This window comes from Pituophis catenifer, unplaced genomic scaffold, assembly GCF_029215685.1.
Source record: "Pituophis catenifer annectens isolate HBS135680 unplaced genomic scaffold, rPitCat1.0.hap2 SCAF_2, whole genome shotgun sequence".
In the NCBI taxonomy this organism is placed as follows: domain Eukaryota; kingdom Metazoa; phylum Chordata; class Lepidosauria; order Squamata; family Colubridae; genus Pituophis; species Pituophis catenifer.
Window position 1 is genome coordinate 25,257,624 of NW_027256882.1, and position 18,022 is coordinate 25,275,645.

The following is an 18,022-nucleotide window of genomic DNA, read 5'->3' on the forward strand; positions in this document are numbered from 1 at the left end:
GGGGTTCGGGAGAACCTCTAGCTAAGATTCTGTGCAGTTCGGAGAACCCCCAAATCCCACTCCTGGCTGGCCCCACCCGCCCCTCCCCTCCCAGGAGTCCTCACACGGCCTGTTTTGGATGCAGGTAAGTACAGGGTGCACACAGAGACTTGGGAAGGGCAAAAAAATGGGCCTACCGGAAGTTCGGGAAGGCCGGAAACAGGCCGTTTCCGGTCTCCAGAGCCTGGGGAGGCCATTTTCATCCTTCTGGAGGCTCAAGGAAAGCCTCCGGAGCACGGGGAGGGCAAAAATGCCCCCCACCGCCATGGTGCAGGAGGCCAACTAGGCCACGCCCACCATGGCCACACCCACCCAGCAACTGGACAGAGAACCCCTTGCTAAAATTTTTGAAGCCCATCCGATTCTAACCACTGCGTCACCACGGCTCAATTAGGTGACATTTGAGATACATGTAGTTCTCTCTCTCTCTCTCTCTCTCTCTCTCTCTCTCTCTCTCTCTCTCTCTCTCTTTTAAGAACTTTTTGGCAATGATCAATAAGCAAATCAATGGTTCTGTATGGACTGGACATAAAGGCTATTTTCCAGCACCATCTGTTCTGCCCCAGCTACAGACCCCAAAGAACGCAGCACACACAAAGTCCGTACAAACCTTAATTTACTAATTAAGGACTACTAATGAGCTTTCTTAGTAGTTGTTCGAGCACAATACAGTTTAAACCAGTCTTTTCTGAACAAGGGCTGTTAATTTAATTTCATTAACAGCCGACAGGAATCCAAAGAATAATAACTCAATTCTGAGGCACAGTATTTCAGATAACCGTAATCTTACTGTGGTTGGCAGAATGCCCAGAAGCAATTTGCAGGAAAACTGACAAGAGAGAAACAAGAGCAGAATCAAACGTTTCTGGAATCAAGACGCGAAGGAATATGAACGAAGTTGTTTCCTGCAAATTGCATCAGTCGTCGTCCTTCCTTAAATAGGCTAGGGGAGTGGCCAATTAGCCCCAAGCCTTACTCTCGAGGAGACCTCCTCCTGAGGAGCCACTCCTGCCTTTTAACAGCTCTGTGCGCTCGTGCATCGAGAAGAGGCTCCTCCTCTTCTTCCTTTTCACTTATCGGGGCTTCTGGAGGTTCTGAAGGCCCTGGCTGAATCCCCGCCTCTGGCACATCTTCTCCAGCCTCCTCATTGTCTGACTCGAGCGCCAGCTGCACAGGCTGCTGGCGCAGCACCACACCAGCCTCCTCGCTGTCGGAATCAACTACTAACTAAACAGGCCGCTGACGGGCCACAACATCGTCATAAAACATGACTATTGGATGCTGCAAGTGGCCATATTTGCAGCTTGGCTGCTGAGTGTCTAACCATGACCTCCCCCCCACCTCACAGCCATCATAACTTTGAATCTGGGTTGTAAATACTCTGAAAAGTCCATCATAACTTTGAACAATAACTAAACAAATGACTATGTTAAGAACTATCTGTATTTCAGTCCAGAAGTGACTACAGCTAGTCCTTGATTTACAACAGTTCATTTAGAGACCGTTTAAAGTTACAACGGCACTGAAAAAAAGTTACTTATGGCCATTTTTCACACTTACGACCATTGCATCACCCCCGTGGTCATGTGATCAAAATTCACACGCTTGGCAATTGACTCATAGTTATGACAGTTGCAGTTGTCCCAGCGTGACGTGATCATGTTTTGCCACTTTCTTACAAGCCAAATCAGTAGGGAAGCCAGGCTCACTTAACAACCATGACACTAACTTAACAATGGCAATGATTCACTTAACAAATGAAAGAAAGGTCGTAAAATGGGGAGAATTCACTTAACAAATTCATTTAGCAACAGAAATGTTGGACTCAATTGGGGTCGTAAGTTGAGGACTACCTGTATACTGGGAACAGATGTGCAAACTAGAAAATATTGATGTCTCCCTCACCATAGAGCTGAGGTGGGGTAGAATGGCCCCTTTTTGACTTGTGGACTTCAACTCCCAGAATTCTTGAGCCAACATGGGGACTGATGGCCCCTTAATGACTTGTGGACTTCAACTCCCATGGCTGGCTCAGGAATTCTGGGAGTTGAAGTCCACAAGTCATAAAAGAGCCACAGTCCCCACAAATGCCATAGAGGGCCTTCCTTGGCCTCTAATGTCCTTTTCACTCTTTTTCTATAAGATCCCAGCATATCATTGAACACCGCCATCTCTGAAAAATTGGTCAATGACTGAATGGGTGATTCCAGTCAATGGAGGACCTCAGCTTCTCTGAGGGAATCTTTTGAGGCCATGGCGAGCCAGGGCTAAGGAGAGAAAAGCAACAATAAGGGAAGAAGAAGAAGAAAAGAAACTTCATAGTCAGACTAACAATACTTCTAATTTTCTTTTAATTAGTTTCTATGACACACATTATTTTCTCAATGTGGTAATTCTGAGGGAACGACAACAGCCTTCAGAGTAAGAAACCTCACTAAAGCAAAATGAAGCTAAAACCACAATGAAATTGAAGGGGAAAAAAGATTTTCTGAGGTTTTTTTCCCCTCCCATTTGCTCCCATTCCTATACTATATTCTATTAGACCATACAAACAAAGTTGAGCTCAGCTCTTGTTCATTTCACAGATGTGTCCGCTTATTTTGCTTGGCACCAATATCTGCATGATTTATTACTACTGCCATCTGGAATTTTTATTTTATTTTTAGATCCCAGTATGGCCTGCAGCCCTGAGATTTCCTTGTGGTCTCCCATCCAAGTACTAAACAGATCTCACCACTCTTAGCTTTCTGAGGTAGCCGAAGATTCGCTATTGGGGTGCACTAAACATCCTGCACATGACTCTTTCCTGCATGATTTCGGATCCGGGTCCAAATTGGCATAAGTGCATTCATGGCAGAGATGTGTTGGCAGGGACTATGGAGAAAAATCAAGAATGTCAGTTGTGGTGATGGGTTACTAAGGGGGGATAAGGAAAAGAAGGAAAAATGAAGGGCAGGGTGAAGAGCTGCCACTGCCAATGCCCTCTGTCTTAATTGGGTAAGGTCCTATAGACTCACCTCCCATCTTCCCAGCACCTTCATTTCCCTACTTGGTGTCAGCGTCTCAGTGCTGACATAGAAAAGGGAGATAAGCCCTGAACTTTTGCCTGCTAAATCCCTTTGAAGCCCGGTCTCCGTGGAAATGAAGAGGGGGGAACATTCCTGTGAAATGACGAGACAAGAAGTCAGGAGAGTGACTTGGAAGATAGCCAATGAGAAGCAGATAATTGGGGATCGGAAAGGGAGGGATTGGGGGGCAAAAGGTCAGTCTTGTCCACATCGAGTCATGATCCGGTTGCTGTACTTGAATAAAGAGAAGATTTCCTTAAAGATTGGCAGTTTGGAAATTCATTTATTTTGAGATAGCATCGAAGTCTGACACTTGGGACATACTGTAGGTGCATGTCACACACGCCATGGATGGGAAGAAGACAGGTGAGTAAAGCTTGAATATTGTGCTATTCACCCCAGAAAGCACCTCTGGATTTTGTGTCAGCCACAACCTGAACAAGCCCAGTTCCAGATGTCAGGTTTTTTCCCCCTCAATTGCAGTCCACCCAAGATGGTTCAACCAAACTTCCAAATTGCAACTCCAAGCAAAACATGTTTTCTATGATATGCCCACCCATGTTGTGAGGCCAGTTTCCCAACCGTGGCAAGTTTTAAGATAGGTGGACTTCAACTCCCAGAATCCCTCAGTGTTGTGGTCCGCCAGCAGGCCGCGGAGCTAGCAGTGGAGTCGGACAGTGAAGAGGTTGGAGAGGAACATGGGCCAGTGCTGGAGGCTGGAGAAGGCCCGGATGAGGGCTCTGCATCCGAGGCAGAGATGGGGCCAGAGCCATCTGGGAGTGATGTGCGAACTCCGGAGCCTCCAGAGTCGGACAGCAGAGAGGCAGAGGAACAGGAGGAGCCTGTTCCTAGTGCACGCATGCGCAGAGCTGCCAGAAGGCAAGAGCAGCTAAAACAAAAGGGACAACTCGGGAGTAAAGCCTGGAGATGATTGGCCCCTCCCATAAGGCTTAAAAGAGCAGCAAAGGCTCTTGGGCTCTTTGTAGGAAAGCAATGTTGCTAAATCTGTTTTCCAGTCGGTGTCTCTTGTTTCTGAACTTTGGCTTTGCCAAGATAGGCCTTTGGCAGGGTGCCAAAGAAGATAAAAGGTTTGTGATAACCCCAAAGGACTTTTTCTGAAGGACTTGTTTTGGAATTAATTTGGACTAAGCTGGGAATGAAGTAATTCTCAGCAGTTATAATAAAATGGTTTTGTTTGAGACTATTTGTGTCCTGTAATGACCAGGTGAGCCTAGCTCACAACACCCAGTCAGTCAGCTAGCTTAAACTTGCCATGGTTGAGAAACAGCATATTAGACAATAAAAATGCAACCATTACATAGACTCCTTGTCTTCTATCAACTGCTTCACTGAGTCGCTATAGCGTATAGCTTGAAGATCCTAAAACCCTGAGACTATCAACTTCACAGACATTCAATAAGCCCTCATCACCCAGCTGAGAACCCACCCAACCTAAGCTCCGAGATACAAACATCAGGAGGGTTGTGGAACGTCCCAGCGAGGTGATGGGTGCTTCTCCTACACGAGTGCTGGGGCAGACGTCAAGAACTGGAGCCTGCATGGGCACACACTGCAGATTTACAAGGTCAAACCTTCCTGAACCCAGTATTTTCAGAGATCCAGTACAATCCTTGACACTTCCACCCAAAGCGGCCAGAGGTTCCACATATCTGGAAGCCACGGGGTTAGGAAAGGATGCCTACGGCCCCAGCTTCCCAAACCAGAAACACTCCATTCTCCTTTTATGAAATTTCTTTCGCTCGTTCCTCCTCCTCCTTTTTCTCCTCCGCCGCCTTGTGACTGTTTAAGGCTTCCCGGGTGTGGATTTTCTGGTGCTTCACGAGAACCGCATGATGGGGGAACCGTTTTCCGCAGATGGCGCAGAGGTGCGGCCTCTCCCCCGTGTGGACTTTCCGATGCCGGATGTGGCTGGCCTGGTTAGAAAAGCATTTCCCGCAGGTGGCACACTTAAAGGGCTTCTCGCCCGTGTGAATCCTCTTGTGCACCATCAGAATCTGCCACTGCCTGAAGCTCTTCCCACACTCGGAGCAAGTGAAGGGCCTCTCCCCCGTGTGCACCCGGTGATGCCTGTCCAATTGGGAGGATGTGTTGAAGGATTTTTCACAATCCGGGCATCTGAAGGGCTTCGCCTCCCTGGAGCAGGTAACTTCCTGTCGCTTAACAGTCATGGCGCAACCACCAAAGGCTTCCCCAGACTGGGTCCATCGGAAAGGCTTCTCCCCGACGTGGACTTTCTGGTGGCTGAGCAGCTGAGACTTTTGGGTGAAGCTCTTCCCGCACTCCAAGCAGCCCATCTGGTCTTTTTTAGCATGGACTCGGTAGTGCCTGGTAAGGACCCAGCTGACTGTGAAGCTTTTCCCGCACCGATCGCACGAATAGGGCCTCTCACCCGTGTGGGTCCTCTCATGCACAACAAGGGCCGATTTGAAGCTGAAGCACTTCCCACAGTTCTGGCACGCGAATGGCTTTTCTCCCGTGTGGGTCCTCTGGTGTGCGGCCAGCACGGTGCTCCTGCTGAAGGTCTTGCTGCAGACAGAACAGGTCTTCTTCCCCCGAATCCGATATCGTTTCTTGATCACCGTTGGGCTTAGGTTTCTCTCCTCTCCTGCCAGAGGAAAGATTTCAACCATGGCCTGACTTGAGCCATCTTCTCTCTTCTGCTTCGAAACAGCATCGCGGCTCACCAAGGCGTCTCTGTCCTCCTGGGGCTTGGGGAGACTGTCCCAAGGAGTCCCCTGGAGCTTCGCGGACTCGGTGTCATCCCCCTCTTTCAACTCAGCGATCCACTCATCAGCAGCTGGAAGAGAGTGGAAAAAGAAGTTACTCAGAGAGCCAAGGACCTGATTTTCAGATCAACAATCTACATCCCTCACTGGCTAAGCCGCTGCTTCCTGCTGGATCATGTTGTGGCCCGCCAGCGGCCAGCAGAGCTGGCAGCAGAGTAGGACAGTGAGGAAGTTGGGGAGGAAGTTGGTTCAGTCCTCGGGGCTGGGGAAACTCGGACGAGGGCTCTGCCTCGGAGGCAGAGAGGGGGCCAAGGCCATCTGATAGTTATGTGCAGCTTTGAGAGTCTGACATCAGTGAGGAAGAAGAACAGCGTGAGCCTGTCCCCAGCGTACTCATGCGCAGAGCTGCCAGGAGACAGAAACAATTAAGAAAACAGGGTCGACTTGGGAGTAAGGCTTGGAGATGATTGGCCCCTCCCATAAGATATAAAAGGGAAGCTAACAGATATGAGCTTTTGCAGGAAGCAATTAGTTCATCTGATCGGTAAAAGCTGTGGAAAAGTCCTGTTTGACTCTGTGCTAAATTTGTGTGGCAATTAGTTCTCTGGCAGCATTCCAAGGGAGATAAGGTGACTGTTTGTAAACACTCCCCTGCAAGACTCTTTGATAAACCTGTCGGACTGGGCTGTGAATAATTCACAGCCGTATGAATTAAAGAGGTTTGCCGGGACTACGTTTGTGCTGTATACTTTCTCAGGAAGCCTAGGTCAGAACAGATCAATGCTCAGACTCTGATCTTGGGTAATGCTATTTACTGATTCGTTTCTACATTGTTCATTGCATTTCTAGGCCATTTCTAGAAATGCAATGAATCACCACTGTTCCCCAGGCAGTGTGAATTCTTGAAAGTCAGATTTACTATATCTGAGCCCTTTGAGGTAGGCCAGATCAGGAAAGAGACTCCACAAGAAATCCTGGAATTTATCTTTACTGATCTAGATTTTTTTTTTTAATTTGATTTATATGCCGCCCTTCTCCGAAGACTCAGGGCAGCTTACAGTGCGTTAAGCAATAGCCTTCATACTTTTGTATATTTTATACAAAGTCATCTTATTGCCCCCACAAACTGGGTCCTCAATTTACCTACCTTAGAAAGGATGGAAGGCTGAGTCAACCTTGAGCCTGGCAAGATTCGAACTTACTTTAATTGCAGACAGCTGGTGTTAAATTACAGTGCTTAGTCTGCAGAGCTATCCAGGCTCCTGGATTACAGGGAATCCTTCACTTACAACCCACAACTGAGCTCAAAATTTCTGTTGCTAAGTGAGACATGTGTTAACTTAGTTTTGCCCAATTTTATGACCTTTGTTGCTATAATTGTTAAGTGAATCACTGCAGCTGATATGTTAGTAACCTGGTTGTTAAGTGAATCTAGCTTCCCCACTGATTTTGCTTCTCAAAAGGTTGCAAAAAGGGATCCCATGACCTTGGGCCACAGAATTGGTTGTTAAGTATGAACCAGTTGCCAATCATCTGAATTTTGATCACATGATCACGGGGATGCTAAAGGTCGTGTGAAAAATTGTCATTTTTTTTCAGTGTTGTTGTGATTTCGGTCAGTAAATGAACTGTTGTACATCGAGAATTACCTGTACAATAATCCAACCCTTGACAGCCACACAGTGTTTCCTCTCCTCCTTATTCTAAAAATTTCTCAGTCCTGATAGTTTTAAGGTATGTAGACTTCAGCTCCCAAAATTCCATGCTGGCTGGGGAATTCTGGGAGCTGAAGTCCACACACATTAACAGTAAAAGCATTTAGGCTTATATGCTGCCTCATAGCGCTTTATAACACACTCTGCGAGGTTTACAATGTCAAAACATGTCCTAAAAGTGCTTTTTTCCAAGAGGCAGCTGGACTTCCTGATTTTTCTTTGAAGTCGTTTTGCTTCTCATCCAAGAAGCTTCTTCAGTTCTTCTTCTTCAGAAAGAAAATTGGTGCTGCCATGAGGCCCTGGAAGAAAGCTAGGAATTAAATCTAAATGATAGTAAGTTATAGAGGTAGTCCTCGACTTACAACAGTTCGTTCCAAGTTACAACAGCACTGAAAAAAATGACTTAAATCCCCTTAATATACTGGTTTCTCATTGGCTCTTTTCTTTTCTTTTTTTTAAAATAATCTTTATTAAGTATAAAAAGATAAAATATCACATTCACTACATACATTATAAAATATGAAATAAAGAAAGATAAAAGAACATTAAGAACTGAAAAGGAAGAGAAAAACATGGAAAAGAGAGAGACACACAGAAGAAAGAAGAAAAAGAAAAAAGAAAAATAGAAAATACACACAATATAGTAATACAAATTACAATATATCTATATCTCTATACGTTATTGACGGTGTCTAGTTGTTAATTTTGTTATCTTAGGAACCTTGTTTTTGATTTATCCATTCATGCCATTTGTTACATATCATATAATATTTCGAATCTACCTTATCCTTTAATTCCACTGTTAGCCTGTCCATTTCAACACAGTTGTAAATTTTTTGAATTACTAATTGTTCTGTTGGAATTTGATCCGTTTTCCAAAGCTGAGCGAATTCCAGTCTGGCTGCCGTGATGACATGCAATATTAAATATTTCAATTCTTTCCTAATATTTTCTCTAATCATACCCAATGAAAAGATTGGGTAACCTTTTCCGGCCTGAGTGCCCAAAGCACGCGCGAACCCCCAAAATGTAATGCACGTGTGTCCCCGCACATGCGCCCCGCACATGCGTGTGAGGCTGCCCCGCACACACCCCACCCCCTGCGCATCTTCAGCAGAAATCTGACGACCAGCCGACTGGTGGGAGGTGCACACAGATGCGTGGCGGACCTGAACTGGGGCGACAACTCGTGTGCCCACAGAGAGGGCGCTGCGTGCCACCTGTGTCACACTTTGCCATCACAAGATATACATCCTGGCAAGCGATCTGAGCTGTGTGTGCTAGTCTAACACATTTATCTTACCTTCTGAATTGCCCCCATCCTCCTCCTCTTGCTTGATCTTGCAATCAAGCTGCCTCTCTGCGGGAATTAATGGCGTCTGCTCAGAGGTGTGAAAACTCACAGCCACCTCCTGGATCAGCCCTGGTCCCTGCAAGAGTCCAAAATCTGATTTAGGGATACAAATAGCCCTTGACTTACAACCCTTCATTCAGCAACAGTTCACACTTAGAATAGAATAACAAGAGTTGGAAGGGACCCTGTAGGTCATCTAGTCCAACCCCCTGCTCAAGCAGGAGACCCTACACCCATTTCTGACAGATGGCAGTCCAGTCTCTTCTTGAAAGACTCCAGTGATGAAGCTCCCACAACTTCTGAAGGCAAAAGCTGTCCCATTGGTTGATTCTTCTCACTATCAGAAAATTCCCTACTGACTTTGGTTGTGGGGCGCTGGCAGGAAATTGCCTTTCCTAACAACCAGGGTGGATTTGATTTAAATCGAGTTGATTTAAATCACAATTTAAATCACTAGTAAAAAGGCTTGATTTAAATCAACTCGATTTAAATCATAATTTTTAAAGAGCAACTGTCATCTCTGCTACTCCTTTGACCCACTGTTGACTCACCGATAGTCCCAGTGTTGCAGAATATACAGCCTCATGCTACATAACTAAGCTCCATTTCATGCTGAATAAACTAAATGATTTATGTATCTTAAATAGAAAACTATCTTACGATAGATTTTTACCCCAAAAGTTTTTTATTAAAATAAATTCGATAAAAATAAAAAAAAAATCCGATTTAAATCAAAAAAATCCGATTTAAATAAAAAAATCTGATTTTTTTGATTTTTTTAAAAAATTTGATTTATATGCCGCCCTTCTCTGGAGACTCAGGGCAGCTTACAATGCGTTCAGCAATAGCCTTCATACTTTTGTATATTTATAAAGTCAGCTTATTGCCCCCACAAACTGGGTCCTCAATTTACCTACCTTAGGTAAGGATGGAAGGCTGAGTCAACCTTGAGCCTGGCGAGATTCGAACCAGCAGTAATTGCAGGCAGCTGAATGTTTATAACAGGCTATAACAGGCTATTAGTCTGCTGCGCATTTTTAAAAAATCATTGATTTTTATCCACCCTGCTAACAACTATGGGATTCAGTTAGCATTGGCTAGCCAGGACAGCAGGAACTGACTCTCTTGCGTATTACATGCACAACTGCGATTATTGTCTGAAAATTTCCCGATGTGCGTATCACATCTGCAGCCCTTGAGATTAATGAGGCAAAATCGGCCAACTAGCTATGGTCCGCTCACCAGAGCCAAATTGCTGTGGAAGAACTCACCACGGCCAACTCGCGGTGGGAATATTCAATGGTTCAATTTGATTATTTAAAATAATGTTAAAAATATTTTTCGTTTTTTTGGCATTCACATTTCCTTTTGTCCCTCCTTTGCCACCCTATCTTTAACGATTCTGTCAATATAAGTAATTATGAGCTGGAATAGACCATGGCAACAGGTCAGCCAATGAGGACTGTTTGGAAACTGAAACATAGTATTTGTTTGTATGGGGCCATAAGAGACAGTTTATTTATTAGTCCAATTTATATGCCGCCCTTCTCCGTAGACTCAGGGCGGCTTACAATGCATTATAGCAATAGCCTGCATACTTCTTTTTTTTTTTTGTATATACCTGCTTAGTAGGGCTTTCAGCCCCCCCTAAGCGGTGTTGTTCTATACAAAGTCGGCTTATTGCCCCCACAATCCGGGTCCTCAATTTACCTACCTCGAAAGGATGGAAGGCTGAGTCAACCTTGAGCCTGGTGAGATTCGAACTTGCACGAGCTTGCACTAATTGCAGGCAGCTGGCAGCAAAGGGCTAGCGTTTAACAGCACTTTAGTCCGCTGCACCACCGAGTTTGGAGTCTGGGCGTGGCTTAGACTTGCTGAACTGTATATAAGAGTTGGTTTGGCCTCTGTAATGGCTGCCTCTGTACAATATATACCCTCTGTATCTCTCTACTCCAGACGTCTTCAAACTTGGCAGCTTTAAGACTTGTGGACTTCAACTCCCAGAATTCTCCAGCCAGCATAGCTCATAGCCAGCTATGCTGGCTGGAGAATTCTGGGAGTTGAAGTCCACAAGTCTTAAAGCTGCCAAGTTTGGGGACCCCTCGCTCTCCTCTGTAAAGACTGGCTTCTAGGAATATTGCTTCTGTGTTCCTGATATTGTATGCTGAATTCTGCTGTATGGTATTATTTATAAAGAAGTTTCTGATATAATTTGACTCCTGCTGAAGTTCATTTACTTATGTGCTGATCGGATGTGCGGCAACGAACTCCGACAGATTCTATTCCACTAGTTCTTGGATATTAGTGTCACTCTTGTCCCACAACGAGATGTCCCGCGGCCAGTCGGCTGAGGTAAATTGTCGTAGATCCTAATGAGGCAGCCACCCTGGCCTGAAACTTGTCAAATTTGTCCCTTCCAAATGTTGGTTGCTTTTGTTTTGCGTTACAAACCTGTGCCTTAATATATAGATAGTCCTCGACTTACAATCTTTCATTTAATGACTGTTTGAAGTTACAGCGGCACTGGGAAAAGTGTCCCGTGACCGTTTTTTCCACACTTATAACTGTTGCAGCATCCCGGGGTCATGTGATCCTAACTCAAGACACTTGACAACTCACTCATATTTATGACAGTTGTGAGATCCCGGGGGGTCTTTTGCGTCCTTCTGCCAAGCAAAGTCAATGGAGAAGCCAGGCTCACTTTACAACCGTCTTACTAACTTAACAACCGCAGGGATTCACAGCTATGGCAAGAAAAGTTGTAAAATGGAACAAAATGCACTTAACCGCTGCCTTGTTCAAAACAGAAATTTGGGGCTCCGTGGTGGTCATAAGTCGAGGACTAGCTGTTCTTATTTTATTGATCAATTTTTTAAAAAACCCGCCCCCCCCCCCCATCTCCCTCACACTCAGTGATGTTTTGCACGGAAGGAAATTCAGCTAACCCAAAATGCTTCACCCTCGTTCCGTTATCTTACAAATGCAGCTAATTTACAAGCGAAGAATTGTGGTTCCGTCAAACAACCTAGGGATACGGAGGCTCAGTGGCTAAGACGCTGAGCTTGTCGATCAAAAGGTCGGCAGTTCGGCGGTTCGAATCCCTAGTGCCGCGTAATGGAGTGAGCTCCCATTATTTAATTTAATTAATCATATTTCTATGCCGCCCAACTCCCAAGGGACTTGTCCCAGTTTCTGCCAACCTATCAGTTCGAAAGCACATAAAAAATGCAAGAAGAAAAATAGGGACCACCTTTGGTGGGAAGGTAACAGCGTTCCGTGTGCCTTTGGCATTGAGTCATGCCGGCCACATGACTACGGAGATGTCTTTGGACAGCGCTGGCTCTTTGGCTTTGAAACGGAGATGAGTACTGCCCCCTAGAGTCAGGAACGACTAGCACATATGTGCGAGGGGAACCTTTACCTTTACCTTTACCTTTACCTAGCAACCTAATCCACATTCAGTAACACAAAAGGCTGGGATTGTAATCTTTAAACCATACCTCATATGACTCTGATTTGACCTCCTGCTGGCTCCTCAGGAAGTCCTCGACCAGAGCCACCGCCTGGGAACACGTGTCTGCTCCTCCTGCTCGGATCCAGCTCTGGAGGTCCGATGGAAGGCTGGCCAGGAACTGCTCCAGGATCAGCAGCTCCAGAATCTGTTCCTTGGTGTGTCTCTCCGGCTTCAGCCACTGGAGACAAAGCTCCTGGAGTTGGCTATGGATCCTTCGGGGGTCTCCCACTTCCTGGCAGCAGAACTGCCGAAAATGTTGGCGCTGCACCTCCATTTTCAGGGCTTCCCCTCGCAAGATGGCGGCCTTCACCTTCCCATAGTCCTCCCGATCTCTGGCTTCCAGACTTCGGAAGACCACTTCGGCTTCTCCACTCAGCGCTGGCAGAAGATGGCCCACCCACTGTTCTGAGGGCCACTGACAGGCTTGGGCCACCTGCTCAAAGGACGCTAGGAAGGCCTTGGTATCTTCCCAAGGAGAAGCTTCTGGAAACCCTGGGTTGTCTTCTCCTGTGTGGGCAGGTTGCAGGGTTTTGAGGAACTGCTGCCACTGGGCTTCCCAGCGTTCTTCCATCCCATGGAATGGTTCTCTTTTACTTTTTTGTGACGTTCCCCATCCCGGTTGCTCAGAAAGGGACGGAGGCTGAATTTCGCAGGGGAGTTTTCCGAGATCCGTTTCTTCTAATTTTGGTCCTGAAATATAGAGAGGCTGAACTGGATTGGTGGGATTTTCTGGTCCTCCCTTCCACTGGGGATCTGCACAATTTTTCTCTTTCATTGCTTTCTCTGCAGCCTCTTTGCTCTTGGATCTAGAATTTTTCAAAGATCAGATTTAGCAGACCAAACGTAAGGAACCTAATATACAGCAGGGGCCAAAATTGTGGAAACCTTTTGGGAAAAGTGTATTTTTGAGGTTTGATGGCTAATAACACCACTTTTTTTGGGGGGGAGTTTCAAGATAATCATATTCCACTGCTGGAATGGCCTGGGAATAGCCCAGACCTTAACCCAATTGAAAAACTATGGAGCTGAGTAAAGAAACTTGTTAGTCAGAAGCGACCCAGCAATAAAACCCAGTTAATAGAAGCAATCATTCAATCTTGGTTTCACATTATAACAGCTGCAGAACTAAAAGACTTGGTTCACTCCATGGAAAGACATTGTAAGGCTGTAATTCATGCTAAAGGTTACCCAACTAAGTATTAACTGACGTGATAATTTTTGTATATCTCGTTTTTTCTATGGTGATAATTTTTGCATAACTCATTTTTTTCTATGTGTTTCACTCTTCTTCTTTATACTGTAACTGTTATTCTAATAGCAAATCCTTCATAAATGTTATTGCATTACATTCTTGATTAAATTATCTTTCCATTGATATATAATTTTATGGTACTTCTCCCAAAAAAAGTGGTGCTATTAGCTAGTTTTAGAAAATACACTTTTCCCAAAAGGTTTCCACAATTTTGGCCACTACTATAGTTTGAAAGAAGTTATAAAGCAGCTGATACGGGTAGTCCATGACTTATGACCACAACTGAGCCAAAAACGTATGTTGCAAAGCGAGACATTTGTTAAGTGAGTTTTTGCCCCATTTTACGACTTTTCTTACCATGGTGTTTTTTGTTTTTAAATTTGATTTATATGCTGCCCTTCTCCGGAGACTCAGGGCGGCTTACAATGCGTTAAGCAATAGCCTTCATACTTTTGTATATTTTATACAAAGTCAGCTTATTGCCCCCACAAACTGGGTCCTCATTTTACCTACCTTAGAAAGGATGGAAGGCTGAGTCAACCTTGAGCCTGGTGAGATTTGAACTTACAGTAATTGCAGGCAGCTGGTGTTAATCACAAAGCTTTTAGTCTGCGGAGCCACCAGACCCAGGTTGTTAAGTGAATCACTGCAGTTGTTAAGTTAGTAACACAATTGTTACTGAACAGTGAATGAAATAAGCAAGTCAAGGATTCTGGCTCCTTCAGCCTCACATTTTGAGTAATGGCTTTTATACCAGGGTGACGTAAGGCCATCCCAGGTAGAGGCTGGGGATGAGACAATCAACGTAACATAGTTTAATGGCCCTTTTCTAATTATGCAGAAAGTCTCCATACTTGTTCAGAAGTCTTTTTCTCTACCATGGACCTTTCTGAAGAGTGGATGTGATTTCCACCCATTCTTGACTGAGCAAGTATCTATACTCGTGATGGCGAACCTATGGCACATCTCTGCGGGCAGGCGAGCCGACGCCCAGATCTGCTCCACCACGCATGCCCACGCACCTCCTCCTGGCCAGCTGATTTTTGGATCTCTGCCGGGAGATGTGTGCACATGTGCGGGGGTGGGAGGCTGCGCCGCCCCCCTCGTGCCCCGTTTTTGGTTTCAGGCGGCTTCAGGGAGGCCTGCTAGCACCAAAACGGGGATCGTGCACGGATGCGTGGGGGGAAAGTGGGGGTCACATGCGCATGCATGGGGGAACGGGGCAGGGCCTGCAAGAGGGATTGCATTATGGGTGTCGGCAGGTGTGCTTTTGGCACCCAAGGAAAAAAAGGTTCACCATCAAGAGCCTTGGTAGTACAGTGGTCTAAGGCACCCTGTTATTAAGCTGGTTATTAAGACCAGCTGCCTGCAATTACTGCTGGTTCGAATCTCGCCAAGGCTCAAGGTTGACTCAGCCTTCCATCCTTTCTAAGGTAGGTAAATTGAGGACCCAGTTGTGGGAGCAATAAGCTGACTTTGTATAAATATACAAAAGAATGAAGGCTATTGCTTAACGCATTGTAAGCTGCCCTGAGTCTCCGGAGAAGGGTGGCATATAAATCAAATTAAAAAAAAAAACAAAAAAAAAACCCTGATCTATGCAGTAGTTTCCCACCTCTGGATTAGATGATCTCTATGGTTCATTCCAATATTTCCATTCTTTGATTTTCAGGTTCCCATAGGGCAACAAAGACTATATAGGGAATTCTTAAAACTTACAACCACAATTGAGGCCACAATTTCTGCTGTTAAGTGAGACATGTTAAGTGACCTTTGCCCCATTTTACGACCTTTCTTTGCCACTGTTCTTAAGTGAATCACCGCAGTCATTAAATCAGTCATGAAGTTGCTTCCCCATTGACTTTGCTTGCCAGAAAGTCGCAAAAAGGGATCCCGTGACGCCGGGACACTGCAATTGTCATAAATATGAGTCAACAGCCAAGCATCTGAATTTTGATCAGTGCCAATTTTTTCAGTGCCAATGTAGCTTTGAACGGTCACTAAAGGAACTGTGGTAAGGCGAGGACTACCTCTACACTGTGGTGGCGCAGTGGTTAGAAAGCAGTACTGCAAGCTACTTCTGCTGACTGCCGGTTACCTGCAATTTGGCAGTTCGAGCCTCACCAGGCTCAAGGTTGCCTCAGCCTTCCATCCTTCCACGATTGGTAAAATGAAGATCCAGATTGTTGGGAGCAATATGCTGATTCTTAGAGAGGGCTGTAAAAGCACTGTGAAGCGGTATATACGGTAAGTCTAAGTGCTAGAGCTATTGCTAGTTAAGCTCACAAAACTATTTAGCCCCTGCAGCAGGACATCTGCAGCTTGAGCCTCAGACCTGGAAGTGTGCACAACCATCCCACAACTGAATTTCCAACCTCTGGAAGGATGTCCATTAAAACCAGAACGTCCCTTAAAGTAGGGGTCCGCAACCTCCTCGGGCCGTGTCCTAATTCGCAACCGGGCCACTTGAATTGGGAGGCCAGAATGCATGTGCGGTAAGGGACGTCCTTCCATTAAAGAGGTTGGAAATTCAGTTGTGATCTAGGAAATGGGGATGGTTGTGTGTGTGTGTGTGTGTGTGTGTGCGCGCACACACACACACTTCCAGGTCTGAGGCTCAAGCCGCCGTCGTCCTCTTGCAGGGGCTTAGGGAATGAGACAACTTTTGCCGCAGCCAATTCACCACAGCCAACTCACCGTGGGACGACTCGCCACGGCCAACTTGCCGTGGCACAATTTCACAATTCTAGTTTAACGGCTGAAAACAAGTTAAGAATTCTTTTAATTTTTGCCATTCGCATTTCATTCCGTCCCTTCTTTTGCTTAATGATTCTATTCCACCATTCCTTTGATATTCGGGTAACTCTTGTCCCGCACCGAGTTATTCCTGCGGCAACTTGTCTTTCGGCGAGCTGGCCGTGGCGAGTTGACTGTGGCGAATTGTCACAGACCCTGGAGCTTAAATGGCTTTCTGAGCTTAACCAGAGGTAGTCCTCGACTTAACGACAGTTCCTTTATAGTGACCATTCGGCCCTGGGGGAAAAAAAAGGTGCCGGTTGCAGCATCCCCATATTGACTCCTGGGTTTTTTTGGTGTGTGTGTGTGTGTTGGACCGCTGCCTTGGAGGTCCAGCGATCCCACCTGATCTGCGACATGATGTAGCGCTTGTAGAAGCTGCTGCCCAGCGGCTCCATCCCTTCCTCCTCCTCCTCGGCAGCGGCGGCAGTGGCGGCGGCTTCCCCGGAGCAGGCTCGCTTGTGGTCGATGCCGTGTCGCTTGTAGAAGCGCCAGATCCAGCCGTCGCTGGCCTTGAAGTTGAGCTTCATGTCCGCGGCGATGGCGTTGGCGGCCGCCTTGAGGTCGACGCGGCGGACCTTGGTTCCTCCAGACCGCTGTTCCACATACCACCTGAGCACGGCTTCCTCCAGGGAAGCCTCCTGGGACATCTTCATGTGCTTCCTGGCCCCGATCTCCGCCCCGCTGCCGGTGGAGTCGACGTCGCACATCAGCACGAACTTCCTCAGCTTCTCCTTGGCTTTGCGGATGTCCGACACCGTCTGCTTCTTCACGCCGTACTCCTCGCACACCCGCGCCACCGACCAGCCCGACTCCAGCTTCTCGATCAGCTCCAGCTTCTGCTTCACGCTCAGGTTGACCCGCTTCCGCTTCTCCACCCCCGCCGAAGCCATGGTGCGGCCCGGCGACCGAGTTCGGAGACGCCGGCGGGACCGCCCAACTCGCCAACTTGGGGGGGGTGGGGAGAGAATGTGGAGACTCTCGGGCGGGCTCGGGAAAAATCACTTAAGGGTTCCGAGGCTTGCGCCTGCGCAGAAGCGCGGCCGCCCTTTGGGGAAGCCGCTGTCCGATTCGTAGCATCTCGCTGGTCGGACCCTGCGCAGGGGAAGGGGTGGGGGGGAGGAATGAAGGACCGACCGGAAGTTTCTATAGCAACGTAGAGATGTGAAAAATAGAAGGAAAAGGCATCTAGGAGACTGCTTCCGGGTCCAAGGGGGGGGTGGGATTTGACGCGCAGGCGCAAAGGAAGAAGGGCGGCTCTGCCTCGAAGGAGAATCCTGGACAATGTTCACTGTTCCTGCATCGGTTCCGGAAGTGCCGCTCTATCTGTCTATCTATTGCCATGGGACAGACCTCCAGATCTGTGCTAGGCATGTGTCACTGATGGGGGGAGTGGATTCAGAATAGAGCTGGGAGGGATCTTGGAGGTCATCTAGCCCAACCCCCTGTTCAAGCAGGCGACCCTATAGACAAGTGTCTATCCAGTCTCTTCTTAAAGACCTCCGGTGATGGAGCATCCACAACTTCTGGATGCAAG

General features: G+C 46.7%; 1 protein-coding gene across 1 annotated transcript in view; it reads right to left on the reverse strand.

Annotated features, from left to right (window-relative positions):
- Positions 1–17,433, reverse strand: part of LOC139311896 (zinc finger protein 665-like) — a 35,434-nt gene extending 18,001 nt beyond the window's left edge. Inside the window, exons 1-4 of the mRNA XM_070936417.1 lie at positions 16,831–17,433; positions 12,424–13,243; positions 8,873–8,999; positions 4,998–5,925 (exon numbers count right to left, since the gene is read on the reverse strand). Of these exons, the coding sequence (XP_070792518.1) occupies positions 4,998–5,925; positions 8,873–8,999; positions 12,424–13,243; positions 16,831–17,378 (2,423 nt within the window). The 5' untranslated portion in view covers positions 17,379–17,433. The remainder of the gene's footprint in view (positions 1–4,997; positions 5,926–8,872; positions 9,000–12,423; positions 13,244–16,830) is intronic.
- Between the last annotated feature and the right edge of the window lie 589 nt (positions 17,434–18,022).